General features: G+C 43.6%; 1 protein-coding gene across 2 annotated transcripts in view; it reads left to right on the top strand.

The window, feature by feature from the left end:
- Positions 1–20,824, top strand: part of LOC135898678 (AP-5 complex subunit zeta-1-like) — a 62,109-nt gene that overhangs the window by 4,651 nt on the left and 36,634 nt on the right. For both annotated transcript variants that reach the window (XM_065427777.1, XM_065427778.2), the window contains exons 2-10: positions 379–568; positions 4,746–4,792; positions 5,193–5,290; positions 6,535–6,750; positions 8,901–9,056; positions 12,912–12,949; positions 14,623–14,779; positions 17,237–17,412; positions 18,917–19,000. In XM_065427777.1, coding sequence (XP_065283849.1) covers positions 379–568; positions 4,746–4,792; positions 5,193–5,290; positions 6,535–6,750; positions 8,901–9,056; positions 12,912–12,949; positions 14,623–14,779; positions 17,237–17,412; positions 18,917–19,000 — 1,162 coding nt within the window. The remainder of the gene's footprint in view (positions 1–378; positions 569–4,745; positions 4,793–5,192; positions 5,291–6,534; positions 6,751–8,900; positions 9,057–12,911; positions 12,950–14,622; positions 14,780–17,236; positions 17,413–18,916; positions 19,001–20,824) is intronic.

The following is a 20,824-nucleotide window of genomic DNA, read 5'->3' as shown; positions in this document are numbered from 1 at the left end:
ACTGCACGCCTAGTTCATCTAGAACGAACTTTTTAAAAATTGCTGTCACATGAGTATAAGCGAGCTGCTGTGCAAATGCGGACTGATTTTGCTACATGTTGGCACCTAGAAAAAAAAAGAATCTTGAATAATGGGTAGAGTGGGGTAAACTTCACAAGATGGCGGTGGATATGAAAAATGTGTTTTGCCTACTTGCCTTGATAGAATTCAGAAGGTGCTTTTGCATTATTGAAACATGAAACTCAATGCCTGCTTGCAAAGTCATTCTGTTGCACTCGTTATCCATTTGTGTGCTATGTGAGTGTCACCGATTTGCTCTGACTGCCATGACAGTGTTGTTTCCATCAGCTTGTACTTAGTGTGCCTATGGTGTGACAGGATCCCCCAGCAAGAGACGGCTGTCAGCAGCCTCCTGGTGGCTGTGCTGGACGAGAAGTTGCCACCAGGTCGCCGCCACCTGGCCTTGTCGGTGCTGGAGTCCCTGTGTCCCCAGTATGGCCTTGAGGAAATGCTGCTTCCCTTGCCTCTGCATCAGCTCACATTGTTTCTCCAGGCATTGCTCGCACAGGTCTGTCGATGAAGTGCTGACACATCTTTTCCAAGTTGCAGCAGATTACCCTCATACCTCACACGTAAAAGGATGACGCCTAAGCTAGTATGAAGATTGGAGGACATTTATAAGCTATTTTAATTTGATAGTACAAAGGACCATATTTGCATGATTCTACCGCGCCCCATATTGTAACGCACAGCTATTTTAGCGTCTAAATAAAAAAAATAACTTGGTGCTGATTCTATTGCACACATCAAGTAATAAAACCTGAGTATACGTGTAACGTGTTGAAATGATCTTGTGGACATACAAAAGCACAGGCACACGCACAGCTCAACCTTAGTGGCTAGTCGCTGACGAAGTTCGACGACACCTCCTTTTCTCTGTCTGCGGGCCACAGAAAATCATCTTCAGTTCTACATAATGCATTTCAAGTTCCTTTGTCACTGCCAGTTGCCGACTCATGTCTTGGGAATGCTGAACACATGCGACCCTGCCCAGTTACCCTGTTCTACTGCCAGAAGGATTGCCTTACAGTTGAAGGATGCCTTGTAATGAAAATGACTTTTTTAAGCATGAAACGCTTTTGGCTCCCATTGTCGGGGACCTTCAAGTGACCTTGAGCAAGAGTCATTATCCGGGCACTCGAATGAGAACATCTGTGCAAGTTGCAAGAACAAAACGAGAACATGGGGCAACCAATCAAAAATTTTAAAAATTCGGCCTCTGGCCCCAACCCTTTGTACAGGACCGCATTACATACGCTAGTCACTGCCCAAACAAGTTACAAAAATATTGCTTACGAGTTCTTCCTAATGTTTGTGCACAATATCACTCAAGCTGTAACTTCTAGTATACTGAAGTTTTATTTGTAATTACCAATAGTGATGTTCAAAATTCATATGCAGGGCACCATGCACTTCATTGTCATCTTTTGCCGCTGAGACAGGGTTGCCTTTTGAACACCAATGGTCCGCGAGTTCCGTGGCCTGGGTTTTGTGTCGCCACGACAGATGGCGCCACGCTGCATGGTGCCTCCTTCAGGCCATAATTCTTTAGCTCGGCAGTGCACTTTGTCGTGCTGCCTTCTTCCGGTTTTCTTCTTTTAGCTGGGCAGTGTCCATATGGACCAATGCACAGTATGGTATGGTGCGGTGTGGTGTGCCATTGCAAACATGCACTACACCCATTTTAAGATTGTGGCTAGTATAATTTCCAACCAATCTGCTTTGCCGGTTGCCATTTTATGCTTACATCTACTCTCGATTACGGGAGAGCCAGCAATTTTTTCCATCCTGCTGCTGGACTACCTCCACAAAAGGCGGTTGAGCAGAAGCACTATGACAGGCATGTGGCAAACTGGAAAATAGCTACTGCAAACCATGGTGTAAAACAATAACATCTGTTCAATGGCAGTATAGCTAACTACCTTGCAGTTAGATTTTTTTAGTGAGTATCGGTATTATTTTTTATTTTGAGTAGAAATAGTTACAATTGTAACATGCACATGGATTTGAATGCACCTTTTATTCAACAAACATGCGCATTACAATTGTGCAAATACAATATATCGTAATGTGATGTACCTGGCATCATTAACAATATTGTCATGTTGTAGTGGTAGTGAACAACCAGACAGTAGCAAAACTGTGTCACAAGTTCAATGCTTTATTGGACAAACTTGTACCTAGATAAACAAGTGACACTCAAAAGTACAATGATTGCAGTGAGTGCAGTTGTTAGTAGTTGAAATGTCACTTGCAGGTCAAGCCCATTGGTTCTTTATACATGACTCATTGTACATTCCAGTGTAATCACTGGTCCTCGTGTGTGTTCTAAAATATACAACATTATTTGTGTCATGCATGGAGTCAGATTAGACAAAGATTCGTTCGTGATAGAATCGGCAACAACATTTGCAAAAGTTTCCGTACATGTAGGAGTGTCTCGCTTCGTGCGATAACCTTGTCGCAGTGGTTAGCCAGTGAAAAATGGTTTCTGGAAAAAGATACACAATGTATGCATGTCAATATTGTGATATTATGACACATAGTGAATTTGCTGATGTTGTGCCTCAATAAGTCTGTGTATGATGACGATAGCTCATAAAGAAATGGACAAGAATGCTGTGTGTATTTATTCTTGTAGCACTTGCTTGTGGCAGCTGCAGTGACTGCAGAAGTGTAGCACTCCAGTATGTCATGATGTATTAACGCACCCACCACCTGGCTACAAGAACCAAAACTGTGCCATAGGAAGAAGTATTACAGTGAATTATTTAGGGCATTCTGACATTTCCCTATGGTTTAGAGGGTTTGGCTCCTTATTTAATGTAAGATAATGACGAGCCCATAATGTCAGTATTAGTATTTTAAGACCCTGCAGCACTGCTTCTGCAATTTGCGTGCCAAGATAGCTTTCTTAGAACTGCAAGCACTAATGAAGGTAACCTTTTAAACTGTTGCAGTCATGAGCATTTAGCCACTTTACCTTTGTCCCAACCAGGAACTATTTCATGCACTTTGGACGAGAGCACTCGTATGAAGGAAAGCGTACCAAGGGGATTTATTTAAGAAAATTTTTTTTTGATTAACAAGGATTTTGTACATACAGCACCCAACCAGCAACACAATGTGGGTGATCATCGCAAAAAACATTCCTTTAGTGTCCTCATTGCTGCTTTCATCTTCACTGCTCTTATCTGAGGATATTTGATGGCTTTCTGGAGGCAGAATAGTACATTGCTCCTTTTTACTAAAATTACATTAAGGTTTGCATATTTTTAAACACTGGCTAGAGTTGGCTGGGGCACCCTGTACATATATAAAGGCAGCAGATTCTTAGCACACGCTTTAAGAAATTCGTATGCAAGGATGGTGGCGACTTCCCTGCATGCATTTTACAGAAAAAACTCAATAGACTTTAGTGAATCTGAGGGTAATAATCTGAAGGTAATAATCTGAGCACAATCATATTATACAAACAAGTCAGTGCGCAACAACACCAACACTCTGGAACTAATGTTGTCATACAATGTACACATTATATTCTGAGTAGGGTATTTTTTCGGACGACTACAGTTTAAAAAAGTGTGAAGCAGTGAGTATGTATATGATGCAGATGCCATGTGCCAGCTGATTGTATTCATGTAGAGTATCTGCATGTCACCACATATCAAAAATGATATTGCATTCCGTAGACACGATCTGTAGTACATTAGCAACATTGTAATTGCCTCTCAGAAACAATGTTGCATAAGTTAAAGAAACATCATAGCCTATGTGCAGTAACTTTAAGTGCGTTCATGTAGGTGTTCGTTGTCCTGCTTTAAAACTCTCGGCACCACCATCTCGGTGTCTATAACGTCTCGCTGCTGAGCTCAAGGTTGCAAGCGTGATTCTAGCCACAGCAGCAGCATGTTTAGGGAGACGAAATGCAAAAACATTCCTGTATACTTGGATTTAGGTGCACGTTAAAGAATTCCAGGTGGTCAAAGTTAATCTGGGGACGTGTTCTAAAACGTTGGCCTCCGCAAAAGTTTCGCCCTGGCCACGCCTCCGCCAACGGCGCACGCTGATTGGAGATTTTAGCGAAACCGGAAATTAAACAGCGCCATCTAGTAGTTCCGGCCTACGTCATTTTAACGTCATGTTGCCGATGGGTGCTCTCGACATGTGTTGAATAAATTAACATGTCTTTTGGCATCTTTTGGCGTTCGGTTGGTGGTAGAGTGTAGTAGAGATAAGATAGGTGGTAGTTTATAGTAGCCTTTTTGGTGGTGTTATACACGCGTTGTTTCGCAGCGATGTTTGTTGATTCATATAAAATAAAACATTTCACACCTCCTTATTCAATTTATTTTACCTAAAGAGGCCGTAAGCAAACATAGTCAGTGTGCAGAACCCGTACTGCGTCCACTACACTCGAAAGAAAGCAACACACCCGAGCCGCTCTGCACTTGCCGGGCGCGATCTCGCATGCGATGTGAAGTGTTCGAGAGTGCGCATTGGTAGTGCACGCTGACGTCACGGGTAAGCAGTCACTTGGCTTACTGAATGTGACTTTCGCGGTGGCGAACGTTTCAGAATACGGCCCCTGGAGTCCTCCCACTATGGCATGCCTCATAATCAGGTTGTTATTTTGGCACGTAAAATGAAAGAACATAATTTTAAAGCATCCTCATCTCTTTCAGGGTACAGACAGCCCACACTACAGAAGCCTTCTTGACAAGCTTTTGGGGTAAGCTCTGTATTGTTGTACTCTGTATGCATTTGCACTGTAAATACTCAATTCCATAAATGCAACTGCATTGAAGGGTTATGTTTGGGTAAATTGTGAACTTCGTAGTCTGCTTTGACAGGTGACATTGTTGTCAGTGCAGTGATACTGTACCTACTCTGGTCTAGGCCTTCCTCAGTAGATTGCCGATGCCTAAAATATCAGAGGGTCAGAAAAGAAAAAAAGATGTTTTCCGTGGATATTAGCTCACGCTGAAAAAGCATCAACCTACATAAACATGAGCGTGATTTTATTCTAAATTGCAGTGCTAGTTCCAAGTCATTTGTCTCATTTGACTTCTCCTTGTCTTTGTTGTTCTCTCTGTTGAATTCATAAATGAAATGGGGACGCTTTCCTGCAGTGCTTTGGAGGATGCAGCCGTGGGTGCACCAGTCAAGCGTGAGATCCTGCTTTACGTGACACGTGTGGCTGAGGCTCAGGCAGACCTGCTGTCTCGGGGTGCGTGCCTCTTTGCTATTGGCTACTGCAGTGCAATTATAGGAAGGAATATGTGTGGTAGTGGTGGATGGTAATTAGAAGCTGGAAGAAGGGTAGTGAAGAAGCAGTTACAACTTGTGTTCAGACCTTTCTTTTGTTGGGCTTTGTGGGAAACCTACCATGGCTGACCGCTTTCGATCTGCGTCAACCTTGTCCTCATCTGCTCTCGCGTACAGAGAGAGAGAGAGAGGGAGAAGGGAGGAAGCAAAGGCAAGGAGGTTAACCAGACTGTGTCCAGTTTGCTACCCTACATGTGGGTAAGGAGGATCGGGGAGTGAAAGAAAGAGTGTACAAAGTAGTGCTTTTGTGTACGACAGACTGCAAAAACACTTGCGTGTGGTGGTTTGGGTTCCTGTTGAAAAACCCCTGGCAGTAAAAAAAGAATCTTTACTACAGCACTTTCCTAGTCCTTGTAATGCTTTGGAATGTTAACCTTTGTCCAATAAATACCAATAAATAAATAAATAAATAAATAAATAAATAAATAAATAAATAAATAAATAAATAAATAAATAAATAAATAAATAAATGTTTCTCTGACTAGCTAAGAGGTTAAGGGTGTCAAGTAAGTGGCAGCCTGTGTTATTCAGCGTGGTGGTAGCACAGAGATAGTAGCCCCAGAGGTGGAGCCAGGAGGCTAAGAACACTGACCTACTACAGGTAGGCGATGCCAGAAAGAAGGCACAGCCCCACGGTAGCATGCAAAGAACTGCTTCTTTTACAGCCCTTCAAATAGCCCGCAGATCTCCTTAGTCCTGTGAGTGCTGCTGTCATTTACAATGGGGCCAAGTTAACGCTAGTGATTCGCTACAGCTTTCTCCATTGCATGCATTTTAATCTGTTTGCAGAGCCAGTTGCATGCTCGTGTGATCCCTTTAGCAGTGGTCCACACTGAGTGCGCACTGCTTTCTGACCTCTTTTTAGAACGAAATGTAGTTATATATAGTGAAACCTCAATATAATAAACACCTATGTAAGAAATTGTTGGATATAATGAAATAAATCTAAAATGTGCCTCATCAATATTAGCACATAACGAATATATGCTTTTAATGAATATCGGATTTAACAAAGTTATACTTGTGTTGGACGCGGTTTCCTTATGACGTTTGACTGTACTGTATACATATACTGTTACATATACTGTTTGTTTTATTGAAGCCGTGATGTTCATCCGAGCAATCCTGTGTTGGGTACGGATGCAGAGGATGCGGAACGGGTCTTCAAGCAGCTGCCCAGCTGGCTTATGGATTGCTCGCTCTTTTCATCTCCACGCCTCCTCGGCGTGTCGTCGGTCACTGGCCCGTCCCCGTCTTCGACTGCCACTGGCTCCTCCCGGTTTCGCCGGTCCGAGTCCGCCCAGTCTGTTTCCGAGCTGGACGGCGTCGTCTCGCAGGAGACCTTCACGGTCCTCACATCCGGTCGGCTTCCACTTCATTTGAGTCTGCATTTTGATGCGATAGCATTCTTAGCCTACTACCTCCAATTTGGCTGTCGATGTCTTTCTTTATTTCTAACCTCTGTCGGCTTGCTGTGCGTGCACTCCGCAGGAGCCTGTCCGAGTGATAAAAGTGGGAATGTGCACTTTTCTAGCTGACAATAAATATAATGTTTTGCACCTAAAAAAGAAGCTTATGTGATTGGGCCATAGTTCATTGGAAGTCAGATATGCTGAACCCTGATTCTGCAGTACCAGCAGCACTAGACTGGCTGTGGTTGGGAGGCTGCATTTAATGAAGCTTTCTTCGTGGAGTCCAAAGGTGCAGACACGTTGTAGTGGTGCAGAGGCGTGTGGGTACATTAACGCAGTTAGTGTCCTCAGTCTACATACACCACTACAGATTGTAAATCACGGTGTCTTCAGCAATATGGTGTGTCGCTACATGGCTTGAATGCTCATTGCACTAACTTCACCAGTCATCATGACATTGATTCTGCCAGAATTTTTTGTCCTGTCAAAATCTGTTGCAACGGCACAGTGACTGTGGCATCCAGCTGCCATTCCCAGCTGTAGCAGTCATATTTCGATAAAGAATGGAATGCGAGAATTCGGAATGCTTCGTGCTGATGGAATTTGTAAGGGAGGTACTATTTCTTGAAGCTCAGAGAACTAAATGGCAGCTGCGTCGCGCTTTTTTTGCGAGGAGTCTGCGTAACTTGTCAGTGTCTATGGATTGTCCTAAAAGATTTTTAGACCTTATTATGGGATTCATAGTGCATAGGCTGTACTAGTAGAAAAATAGTCTGTCAGCTCACATGCACACACACACAAAACTAAACCAGCCACAACTGGTTTCAGTTTCCTATTATGATTGCACCACAGAATAAATTGCCAGAGATTGCTATACACTGTGGTACTATTGCAGATTCATTTGAATGCTACACTATAGTGTTGTATTATTGTTATTATTACTATAGTGTTGTATTATTATGAATAGTAATGGACCCTTTATAGTATTTATAAATCTTTTCACCATTTTGCTGTATGCACTGTAACAATTTAGTGATGTGTAGCCATCTAGGGTGGAATATTATTATTCCTTCTTTTAAAGCACTTCTTATAAACCATGTAACAAAAATTTTTCTCATGTATGGTTTCTTGTATCATGTTGTGTTTCCAGTCCTATATGTTTTATATCCTTGGCATTGCTCTGATTAGGTTGGTAGTAGTGCATTGGCATTTATTCTCCCCTTCAAAAGTTTACAAGGCAGGGCATCTACAAAGAACCCTCAATGAAGTTGGCTTTGGATGGAAGAAAAGGACATCTGACCTGGTTTAGAAGAAGACAAAGTAGATTGTGTAGATGGTCTCCTCTGTGTTGAATCAGCCAATAAAAATGACCTGTGTCAATACAGCTACCCTTCTGCCTTCCCGTAGCAACATTTACAAAACCTGAGGATGCAGCCTAGAATTAATGTCTGTAGCCACAGGTAGTAACGTGCAGTTGGCATGCTGGTGAACTCCTCAACAGATTGCATGGCCAAAGTGTGTGGAGACTTGAGATTCTTTGCCAAAGTGGTGATGCCTCGTAAACCTTCGATGCCGACAGTACCTCATTGGCGAAGGAAATAGGGTTTTTTTATCCACAGCGCTTTCTACAAAAATAATTATATAACTTGTGCTTTAATCGAACAGTCACCTTAGGAATGATGGTACTAGTACATTGATTTGTCTTGTCTTCATGCTTGTAGCTGGAGACATTCTTGTAGCATTGTATATCACTCTTTATCTATCTTAATTTCCAAACAGTCGTATTCTTCAGAATGTATGAAGGCAATCAGTCCCTCCATACAAGCGTAATCATTGGAAAATCTTGCATTTATAATGCAATATGTTGTTAAAAATGATCAATTTTCAAAGTAACAAAGCCATTTGAAGCCAGACAGACGAGTCTTAAGCAAATGCATGTATGTACTAAACATCATTCCCGTGCTGGCCGAACTGCCATGCTTGCAGCTGTCGTAGACACCAGCACCACAGTACTCTTTAGACATTTTCGTAGGAAACTTTTGTGCTTTAATTGGGCGCCATACTCTTCTGAGTTGTGTGCCCTCTCTTTGATGCTTGCAGCCAAGTTCTACACAGGTGACCAGTGGCTGAACGGTGCGGTCTTCTCGGTTCTCGGGGTGTGGCTGCGGCGAGCTGTGTCTCTATGCTACACTGACGAAACCCTGGTCTCGGCTAGCAGGAAGTACTGCCTCTACCTGATTGACCAGACGCACCGAAGTGAGTTTGGTATCCAGGCACCCTCGCCTGTTCTTGCCATTTGGGAGGTATACTGAACAACCAAGCTGCACTGGGCGTGCTGCCTTTGACGATGGCCTCGTGATAGGGCACCTGCCTTGTACGTGAGACGTATTGGGCTCGTGATTTCATGGTGCGAATTTAGACGGAACAGAGCGAGATGCACAGGACTAATGCCTTGGCACTTGCGCAGGACTTGTTGTTCTTTGTATTTCGCTCAGTGCCGTCTGTATTTGCACCATAAAATTACGTTCCTTAGTACTTGTGACAAACTAGCCCATCTTACTTGCTTGAGTACCAGGATCGAATTCTGGTGCCACTGGAAGCCCGCCAGGTTTTTCTATGGGTAGGGATGTCCCCCTGTCTGGTGCTTTTCTGCACTTGAGGGTAGTTTTCGTCTTGAAAGGAAGCCCCATATTTTTGTCTCCTCATGGCAGTGTCCTGAAATGGGAGCGCAATGGAAATCACACTTACCAGAACTGTACTGCTTGAAAATCCCAATGCGTGCAGCTGTGTATGCATGGGAGCGAAATGCAAAAACACTCATGTACTTAGATTTAGGCGCACAATAACTCTTTTCGTATTGGGCATCGCTGGCCCACTAACAATGGTTTCAAAGGTCCCTTTCAAGACCCGCATCCCTCATGAGAACACTGCGCTAGCAGACGTGAAGGAGGATAACTATATGTTTTCTAAGCAGTCCACTTCTTTCCCACCAGGCAGTTATTTTTTAGCACGCTTTGAAGTTGCGCGATCGTCAAAGTAGAAAGCAAAAATGGCCACCCGCTATTGATGGTTTGAAACACTGTTTTTGAGACCTTCCGTGCTGCTCACGGACACTGCACTATCGGACGTGAAGGAGAATAACTATATGTTTTCTAAGCAGTTCGATTTCTTCCCGCAAGGCAGTAATTGTTGAACGCGCTTTTAATTTTTGCAATCGTCAAAGTAGAAAGGAAAAGTGGCCCCTTCCGGGAGCGGTTTGTGCGTTTTAAAAGCTCACAGATGTCATGATTCCACTGCGTCTGCTGCTGATTTTATTGATGGATCAAGCAGCAGCGAGTCCGAGGATGCTGCCTTTTCCTCGGACTTCGACTCTCAGAGCGACGGCTATGCAAACCGGCCTGGAACATCGGAGGCTGCAGCCCGGCATGCCCAACTGTAGTGTGTGCTGTTAAATTTTTGTAGTGGAATACCTGTTCAATGAAAAATTTTTATTTTTGTCAGAGATAGTGTCTATTGGACTGCAATAAATTTTATATATCTCATGTTTTTTTACATATTTTTCTTAGTAGGTATAAGCGTGTCTTTACAAACTTTGTTCAGTGTTATCCCACAATCTTTATTCCAGCAATTTATATATTTTTTATGACGTAGGTTTCGTTAATAAAATTTTTATGCATGAAAAGTGCATTCATTCTTCTTTTTGTTTATGTAATACATAAAATATTGAGTGCAGTAGTTTCATCAGAAAAAAAAGTCTGGTGTAACCTACAAAAAAACCTATTTTCCCCATGGTAAGGAAAGAGTTAAAGTGCCTCAAGTGGTCCAAATTATTCCGTAGCCCCCCACTGCGGTTTTACCTGCCAAAACCATGATTTGATTAAATCATGGTTTTGGCATGTAAAACCCCATATTTTTTCAGCTTTGTATGCTTGCAATAACCTAATTTCTTTTTCCGCTCAAATGATGGTTCCAATTAACTCGACAATGTTGGATTTTCAGAAAAGTGCCTTGACATTTTTAAATTATGCTTGGTGGCAAGTTCCATTCTTCACCTGCCCTCTGTGCTTCCGGAGGCACCCCAAAACATACCGTATTCATTTGATTCTAATGCACCCTCAGTTTTAATGTGTACCCATTTCTCCAAGTGGGAAATGGAAATTGAACGTCCTTGATTGTAACGCATGTCTTGATTTTCATAATTAAAGAAAATGCAAAATGCAATACCCTCTATTGTTTCCTCATCAGATTTTGGTAAGAGAGAGAAACAGTGATTCATTCTTGCTTGGAAAAAGGCAATTAAATATTCGAGATCACTGAGGTGGGTCCAAGGCTGAGGTGGTCGCAGTGGTCGCTCTGAGGTGGGATTTGAACACACAGCTATAGGTGGTGTCTAGTTGGTGTCTAACGATGACAAACTTTTGGCAATAGCCGTAGTTATCGGCAACTGCAATACAGCAAAGCATGGCCTTCGAGCTTGGAAGGTGGCATTAGAGACAAGATGGTGGGATTTGGACAACATCTTTGCAGTTTTAACTTTACTCTTCATTCTAATGCGCTTGTCATATTACAGTGAATTTTTGCCTCGAAAAATAACTGGCACATTAGAATTGAGTAAGTATGGTAGTTTTCATGGGATGGTGACATTAAATAAATTTTGCCTATCCTGTGATGTCAAGGGAACAAGCAAATGGAACTAAAACTAAATGAAATTCTTGAGTTTTGCGTGCTGAAATATCAGCCCGATTGTGAGGCATGCCTGTGTGGGAGAGTCCGAGCTGATTTTGACCATCTGGACTTCTTTAACATTTGCCCTAATATAAGTACGCAGGCATTTTTGCTTTTCAGCCCCGTTGAAATGCAACTGCCATGGCTGGGATCAAACTTGCAACCTCGATCTCAGATCTTAAAGCTTTAATAGCTTTAATAAAGTGTACGGAATACCAACAAAGAGTCTTTAAACCGACAGACAACCGCTCAGAACATCAATTGAGATAACTCTGCTGATGGAATGATTCCCATATCGTAGTGGCTAAAACGAGCCATGTTTTTCTCATTAAACGTGGATTTATGTTTTTGATTCATCGCTGAAAGTCACGAAAAATGACCTTTGGCGCCGCATGCGGCAAAAGCATGAAGCTGCATAAGAGGTCCACCAGGTGACCTTCTACTAGTGTATGCAGTTTCTGGTCTTTCTATTAGTATTGAAATGCAGTGTACTTTTTATTATTATAAGTTTTTCTTGATTTACAGTGTGCATATAAGACTTCCTTTGTAGTGCGCTGAAAAGTGGTGCTGCCTTCGCCTTCGTTTTCGATGAGTTAGCTTGGCTCGTCTATCGACAGAACAAGGTCGACGGGGGCCAGCCAGCCATGACATAGATGTGTACTTAGGCAAAAACATGGCACAAATATAAGAAATGTCTGTACAACAACGCAAAGTTATTGCACCAGCTTTTTATTTCCAAAAGTGATTGAAAAGGTCAAAATGGACGTGTTTAACCACAGTTACATTCACTCCTGTGAGAGCAGAACAATGGGCGGCTTTCACAGCTTGCAAGGTGGGCTATTGACATCACTCTCACTTCTCAGTGTTGCTGGAGGAGGATCACTCTCACTTTTTTAGAGGCTGCTCAGAGTGATAAATTCTGCTTACTCAATATCCATGCCCTTTTTAGAAGTAAATGCTGCAGATGTAGACACTACCGAGGGTGAGTTTTCTGTTGCACCATAAAAAAACTAGGTCCTTAAAAATTGGTTGTCGGTCCCTTTAAGATAAGCTACAGTACTAGATACTACTTTGCAAAGGTATTTTTGGGGTATCAGTGTACTTGTAAGATTATTTAAACTACACAGTGCACTATTTTAAGTAGCATATTTAAGATTGGTACACGTTTGGTTATAGAGGTAACATGCGAAAACTTGCACTCACCAAGCATAATGCCTTAGCAGGACGGGCATACTGCTAACACCTGATAATGCTTGTGAACATGAGGAACTGCAGCCTCACTCCAGCTCTTCACTCACCCCTTCACTAACCTTGCCTCATTGAGCTATTCGCAAGAGTTGTCACATAGTCTTTGTAATAATCAGCACTCTTCTTACTCGCTTTCAGAGCCCATACATCCCGAGGACTTCGAGCTTCAGCAGCTTGTAAGTGGATACATAGTTTCTTTTTTGTTTTTGGGTGTCGCAGAGAACTTGGACTTCCTCTCTGCCTCATTCCAGAACAACTGCAAGCAGCAAAATCAGTTTTGATGCAATGAACGGCAAAAAATGGCTGTGGCTTAGCTAAGGTTAAGCCCAGGATGCGAAGCATACTAGCCTTTATTTTAGTTGTTGAACCACTGTTTAGCCTGGTGAACTGCTGTTGCTTGGCTACATTTGGTTCGGCTAGACGGAGAAACAACTCATGCAGGCGAGCGCACGAGCTGAGACCCGGCTATGTAGCTACGCGGCCGCAAGCGAGCGCATGAGTTGAGCCTCCGCTTTTGCAGCTGTTATGACGTCGTATGGTAGCTACGCGGCCGCGCACGGCGCAGCAAGGAAGAGCGTGGTTGTGCGGATAGTATGCTTCGCATAATAGAAGCAACCTAATAACAAACATAGCAAACTTAAAAGAGAATAGACCCACATATGAGACGCGCAGCAATGAACAATGGCTCATACCCTCAATGGTAGCTACGCGGCCGTGCGCGGTGCAACAGGGAAGAGCGTGGTTGTGCGGCTAGTATGCTTCGCATAAAAGGTGTGAAATGTGAACATTCACGTGGTCGGGGCTATAGCCATGCCTTTAGCAGACACCCACGAGTGGCGTGAGTGTTTACTCTTGATCGTTGTGCGAGAAGGAAGCAAACGTCATTGTCAAGCCACAATCTTGTTAAGACCCTGCACTGTAGCTCTTGCACGATCTCATTTCGGTGCAGCATGTGTTGGGATCGCACCTGCTCAAAAGTGCCGATCATCTCGCTCGAGGTCGTGATTAGTACACTGTAATCATTTCGATTATAGTGTATCCTAAATAAGAGGGCAAAAGAGAAAGGCTAGGCTTCCAGTTCACTGCTCTTGCGTGAGGCCACAATGAAGTGGCAGCAAGCAGGCGAGCAAACATGCCTGAGCGATAACAGACAGAAAGAAGGGGGAAAAAGTGTGCGGGGAATGCAGGATCTGTCTCGGCTAGCGAGCTTGGTGCAGTGTGGTCGCTTGCCACTGATGGGCAGGAAGTGAGTTGAAGCGACAGTGCCGTGTTGCCTATGCCACCCATGTGATACGGGGCGGGATATACTGAAAAGCATGCCCCCTTTGGAAGGGAGGTGCCAACCACGAAGAAAATTCTTTCCTTCCTCCATGCACACACAGCTCTGAGTGAGAAAGGGCAGGTGGAGAGGAGGAGGAGTTGCTACTTAAGTTGGAGCATGGCATGAGCTAGAGTTAGTGGGCCAAAGATGATTCTTGGTATCTTTTTCTTGGAGTTGCACGATAGATATATACTCTGGCAGCTCACTTAAGCATGCTCGTTCCGTTTTTGTAACTGAGTAGTTTTGTATGGCGCTAGGAACATGTTGGTTTGAGACTTTCCAATTCTTTTGATGTCTCTGTTGCCTCCTTACACCTTTTCTTGTTTGTAGCCTTGTTTCCTCCCATTCGGTTGGAGTGCGTAATATAGCTGACAGAAAGAAAAGATACAACAGAAATGCTACACTGACATAGTTTGGCTGAAGCTCCCATGCTGTGGTCTGTCCGGGATTGAGCCTCTGATAAACTTAATCCCTCACTTCGCCGTGGCACACAGTTTTTCTGACGTGCGCTGTTGTGCTTTGTGACAGTGTCTGGTGGAAGCGGTGCGCACCCTCGACCTTGTGTGCCAGCTGGACAGCAGCCAGGTGCCTGAGGTGATCATCGTGATACAGCGGCTGGCCACCAGTCACCTGCTTAGCCGCGTTGCTTTGGGAACTGCCCTGCTCGAGTTCTTCCTGCACCACGGTGAGTTTGTCACTGCTTGTTGCTGGGCCAGTAGGTTCACCCTATGGAAATGCTCGACTCTCTTGCATTCCCTGTTGCTTTCCCCGCATGGCTTGCATCTCCTGGCGTCTTGCTTCCCTGCATAGCACAGGCACGGCAGAGGGAGTCGGTGTTGTAGTTACGCAGTACGACGAGAGATGGCGCAAGTGTTCCCATACGAGCGCCAGCTGACGGTGTGGATACTTTAGTGCAAGAAAAACTTGATTTGTCCCCTTTCGCTTTGGGATGTGTGCTTGTTGGTGTGTTCCACGTGATCGTCGTCGTACTCGGTGGGATCGACTTGTGATGGTCTTTTTGATCGCTCGAATGTGCCTCCATTCACAAGACAGCACCTGCGAATGACTTGGGCATTGGTGCGACATAATTACGTTACTACACCCTTGCGTTGTGAGTTCAACCTCCTCGATTCTTGAGTGTTTTCCGTAACCTGCGTGTAGTTCGGCTAGTTGGCATTCTTGTATAAAAGTGCAGTAAATGTCTTCTTGTGTTTGCACTGTACTGTGTTCTTTGTTTCTAAAATTTTTTAACCCCCACCACCGTTGTTCCTGTGCAAAAGACTCGAAACAACATGAGGAACAGCTGAACAGGATATAGTGGTCAGGAAGGATGCTCTTTGCAGCCCGGTCATTTCTTCATGCTGTTTCGTGTCTTTTGCACCATAATGACAGTCAGCTTGTCTTACAGCAATACCTATCTTTGTTTTCATTTCAATGCTTTAGCAAGCAAGAGTTCCATTTTATTGTCTGGCATAGCTTGAAGATATGGGCTTCATGGCCTAATGTGGCAGTGAACTCGCCTGCCCTATTGTCACGATAACTGGCGCATGATACATGAATCTGGACCGACACACCAAACACATTTATAATGTATCTCACCGATAAGTCCTCGTCACATTTACATACATTCGCAACAATAGTTACACTGACTGATCTCTCTCGTTCACACTAATATCTTTCCAGAGTTCTTCGTCTCACAGGTTCTCACGTACTAATTTAGTCACGTGCGGTGTGGCGCTTACATGTCCGAGTCGGTGCAGCTCCTCTGCATTGCTCTGTGCACCATTGGCATCTCTGCTGAGAACAGGTCGGGCTTGTCGAGCGTTGTCGTCGGTGAGGGCGAGGTTGTCCCCATAGCATAGGAAGGGGCCGTTGTCCTCGAATGAAGCCTTTGGTGGTGAGCATGGTGCACAGCCGCGGGCGTGGAGGATCAAACCCGGCTGGTGCAGAGCCACCGGTGTCCTCCTCCAGCTCAACTCTTCGATCTCGACGTCCTTGGTTCAGCGCCTTCTTCACCGAGTGCTTTAGCTGACTTCTCCTTTCTTCTCCTCTAGCGGTGTTCTGCCATTTGCCACCTCGTTCTTTGTAGGCCACGTCAGCCTTCTTCTTCTTCTTTCTTCTCTCTCTCTTCTTTTTCTTCTTCTACTTCAGCTCGTGACACCTATCAATCTCTTATAATTATGGTGAAGAAGGGCTGTTAATTATATTAATTATATTATGTGTTTTGATATCAAAATTCCCTCTACGGCATGTCCCCTAATCCAAGCACCAGTTGCATGCAGCATTTACCCATGGTTAAATTTACCCATGTGTAAAAAGATCCATGCAAGTGACATTAAGTTGCGCCGACGTAAGCTCTCGAGTGGCTGTTACCTCTGCCATTAGGCAGTTTTTTGGGTGGCCGTTCTGTGTGGCCGTGCATCTTGGGTGGCCGTTCTGTGGCCGTGCATCTGTGTGAATGTTTTTAACTCTGTGCAAAATATCCTAGAATAAAGTGTTTTATGGAAGTGGCCCATGGTGTAGCTTTGTATTCTAAAAATCAATCAATCAATCAATCAATCAATCAATCAATCAATCAATCAATCAATCAATCAATCAATCAATCAATTAGTCAGTCAATTAATTAATTTAACTCTGTAATGACCAAAGTTTGAACTAATTGTTCTCCATTATTTCTGGCCATAGAGAGTTAACTTATTCAAAGAAAAGGAAATTTTATCTTAATTACAATTTAATTAGTACACTGATTAATTATTGTGACCTTAAACTGTGCTAGACGCGAGACACCAAGGTAGTGTCATTATGATCTGGCTTGGGCATGTGCATAGTTCGAAGAGGCAGTGTTGTGCGATTTCACTAAACCAGTTGTTAGTTCGTGTTCGTCCTGTGTTTATCTACCTTGGTGTGTTGTCCCTAGCACAGTTTAGGTTCACAAAAAAATGTCTTGCCAACTAGCCTCCCAACACACTCTACACTAATTAATTATTTGGTAATTGCTTTTTTTTTACTATCTACAGCTGCAGCTCACCCCAGTAAATCAAAGATGCAACTATGTGCTTTGCATTAAGTTCTGGATTTGACATAGCTTGTGTGATACATTAGGCTATACAGTGTTAAACAGTCACAGTTTTATGGCTTACAGGGGCAGCTGTGTTGCACAAGACGGAGGACTCCTTGAGTCAATTCTTCCTGGGTCCCGGTTCCCGTGTTTGTCTGAGTGTGCCCAACTCCCTGCAGGTTGTCCACTTCACCCTGCGCAACCTGGCTGCACTCTGTGACGTGGGCGCCACCGAGAAGTACTTCCCTGCCTTGCTCAAGGTCAGGGAAGGCTGCAGACCACGATTGGGCACTTGTAACCGGGCATGATGGATTTGGAAATTTGTCCCCACTAGAATGATTGCGAGTCTAGGGATCAGTTAGCATTCAGTGCTGAACCTCTTCAATGTGCGCATGGTGCGGAGCCAAACTGATTGCTTAGAAACATGAATACAAGTGGGGCAGAACGCTTTAGGGCAAAGGCAGGATGGACTGCCATGGCAGGGCCAGATGGGAAGAGCACTGGATGTAATTTTTGGAAACGCAGTAAATGAATGTGCTGTGAGGAAAGAGTGGCGGCGTAAGCAGACCGAGAGCTCCAGATGAAGCGAGACAAGGCGCGGCCCAGTAACCGTTGACTGTGTATGTGTGTGTGTGCGTTCATTCGTTCGTTCGTGCGTGCGTGCGTGCGTACGTACACGCGCGCGCGGAGATGGACTGCAGGTGGACAGCGTGGGGAAAGCATTACGGAGCGCGGTAATAAAATGAATGTTTGCGATGAACTTGTCAGCCTGTTGTTGTGCGTTACAAGGACACTAAAGAGAACAATACACAGCTCCAGTACAGCAAATATATTTGTTCAAAGCTGTATTATCATTCATTTTGCTGGAAATTATTGAGCATTACAGGAAAAAAATGGAAGCCAAATTTGGGCTGTTCATATCTGCCTGTGTATATTCTTGGTTGGTGTGCATTCAGAGATCCTGAGCTTACTTGAAATACGAGTAACAAGCCTTGAACTGCAGTTCAAAGCCTTATGTATATCAGGTCGTTGTTTTGGAAATTGGCTGTTAGCATATCGATAAAGATAGAGCTTTGGTGATGTGATGCTGTCGTGCCAGAAAGTAGAATTTGAAGTCTCTTTATACCGTACATGCAGTAAGCAGCGTACTCTATGCCCTAAGGCATGCCTTCACAGGGAAGATAAAAAAAAAATATACTACTGTGCTGTGCTCCGCAGTTAATAAGTTCATGTTTGCTGTTTGTTCCTGCTGTACTCATGGTCAAAGATTTACGTTGTAGGCCTTGCATTGTTAAAGCGTCTAAAGCCGACTATGTACTGCTACTGACATTTGCTGAGCTCGCTGAACAAGAGAGAATGTCGGCAGAGTGTTTTGTGGGATTTCGGCAGTTGGCTTGGCTGCTTACTTTGTAACTCTGAAGCCTTTTGGTGAGTGTCCAGGAGTTATGGTAAAATGAGAAACAATTTCATCATGCCAAGATGGGTGTGGTTCTTGGCTTTTCGATTTGAGACACAATTGTAGCAGATAGCTATATTTGAAGGGACAGTAATGACGAATACTATAAAAAGTCATACTAAAATTAATTTTGATGAAGCAGTGCACTAGGAAGAAAGATGATTACAGAAGCATGAAGGATGGGGACACACATAGCTCCTGCATATGTCCTCATCGTTCATGTTAGTGTAAACATCTTTCTTCCTAGTGCACTGCTTCACCAAAATCGTCAGTACCAATTAGCCCCCCACCACCCTTTCTTTTTTCAGATCTTTGCCTGGAATCCACAGCAATTCAAAAGCCAGTTCCTGAGCATTGTTCCAGCATTTATGTCAGCCAAGAGTGTAGTTGAGGTAACTGCCTCACATAATTCTTTTGTAGTTTTTACCATTTCTGAGAGGTTGTGCATGTGACATTTTATATTTATTGTTTTAATTTGCAGATACTGTCAGTCTGAATCTGGACTAAAACAGGAGGAGGAAAACATTGAGCTTTCCTACAGTACATCCCAGCAGAAAAAAAAAAAAACTATACGACCAAATTCTCTATGGAATGGGAAAAAGAATTGTCACCCACCCTATTGTTCTGATCTGGGAATCAAAACAGGGACCAACACCTTTCTGGGGTAGTCGCTAAGCAATATACTAGCAGGAAACTCGTATGGGCTTCCTTTTTATGTTCATGCTACAATATGGTGGACGACAATTTTTATATTTCATGAACATTCCTCCACCTTGCGTATTTATGCAGAACTAATGCGCCACAATTTTCCTTCTGTTGCAAATATGCAAAACAAGGATGAAAAACTGCTAGCCAATTCCTGTATTTACAGCATGTGCAGGAAGACAACTTTAATCATGTGCCGTTGAAAGAGAAAAAGAGTATTTGACCCATCTATGTACATACACTTGTTGACTAGAACTAGAATGGAAGATTAGGCTAGTGTGCTTGAGATTAGGAATATCGAGCCAACCAGGAAAGAGTTCCTTTTGTCCATGTCTTTTGCGCTGCTTTACCATTCCTGCTGAGTAGGACTAGCTTAATAATTATTCAGTAGAAAAGATTGCGCTGTCTTTCTTTCCTCATGACACTAAGTAGAGGCAGCCGCTCTTTTGCATAAAGGAGTGATATGGCATCTTCCCACCTTTGCCAGGATGAAATAGATCACAGCGCACAACATGTTTGCAAACAACGTTGTGACAACATTTTGTAGACGGCGGTTGCTGAGGTTCCTTTTCCCGACACAGTGGGTCTTTTCAGATCATGTGCGAAAGGTTTCTAAGGTCCTCGACTGTATTTCTGCACAACTGGAATTGCTCTGAGCGCTTTGAAATTTCATACAGCTGCTACATACTGATGTGTTTCAGGGGTACTTTTCTTGTTAGCAGCACTTTTAGCCTGAGGAAAATGCCATTTGTGATGCAGCACTGTGGGGAATTATTAAAGCAAGTGCACAGAAAACACATTATAAGCTCGTGCTGCATAAAAGAAAACACACAAAGATAAAAACAAGCAATAAATCTGGTCATGTGTGCCTAGTTCCTGTGCAGTTAGACCAAGCAATCAACATGGCCTCTATCACGGTGCTTGGCTTAAATGTGCAACAGCAATGTGCTGCACTGCTATACCTGGTGCAACATATGCACTGAACTGGCACCGCCCAAGTGCTTCCTGCATTTGTGCAGTGAAGCACTGAAGAAAGAAACAGACCTTGCATTGGGCGAATGATTGTGTTACTGAGCTGGCTTATGAAATTACATGCTTGTTTGCTGGGTCGTTGGGAAAACCCCAATGGGACAACCTCTCTTCGGAATTATGTTATGTTACTTAAATTGCCTGGGTGTCAGGATGACATGCAATCGACTTCCGTTAATTCGACCTTCACGGGACCGACGAAATAGATAGTATCGTCCGGCAGAGCGAAATGAACAAGGTGCGTAAAAAATGCCAGAACCCACTGCCGATTCCTTTGGCAGTATTTGCCCGATTCTGACAGGCCCCTAAATAAAACGCACGGCCACTTTGTATGTGTCCAAAGCAAAAAAATAATGTAGAAATAACATTTAAGGTCCTAAACAAAGTATAAATTTATATAAACAAAGTATGAATTCGCATCAACTAGCCTGCCAATGCATTGTGCTGAACTACCTTTCTTCAACTGTGGGCCTTGATTTTTG

The sequence above is a fragment of the Dermacentor albipictus genome, chromosome 8 (genome assembly GCF_038994185.2).
Source record: "Dermacentor albipictus isolate Rhodes 1998 colony chromosome 8, USDA_Dalb.pri_finalv2, whole genome shotgun sequence".
NCBI lineage: Eukaryota > Metazoa > Arthropoda > Arachnida > Ixodida > Ixodidae > Dermacentor > Dermacentor albipictus.
Note: the sequence above shows the minus strand (reverse complement) of the source record. Positions and strands in the feature narration are given on the sequence as shown.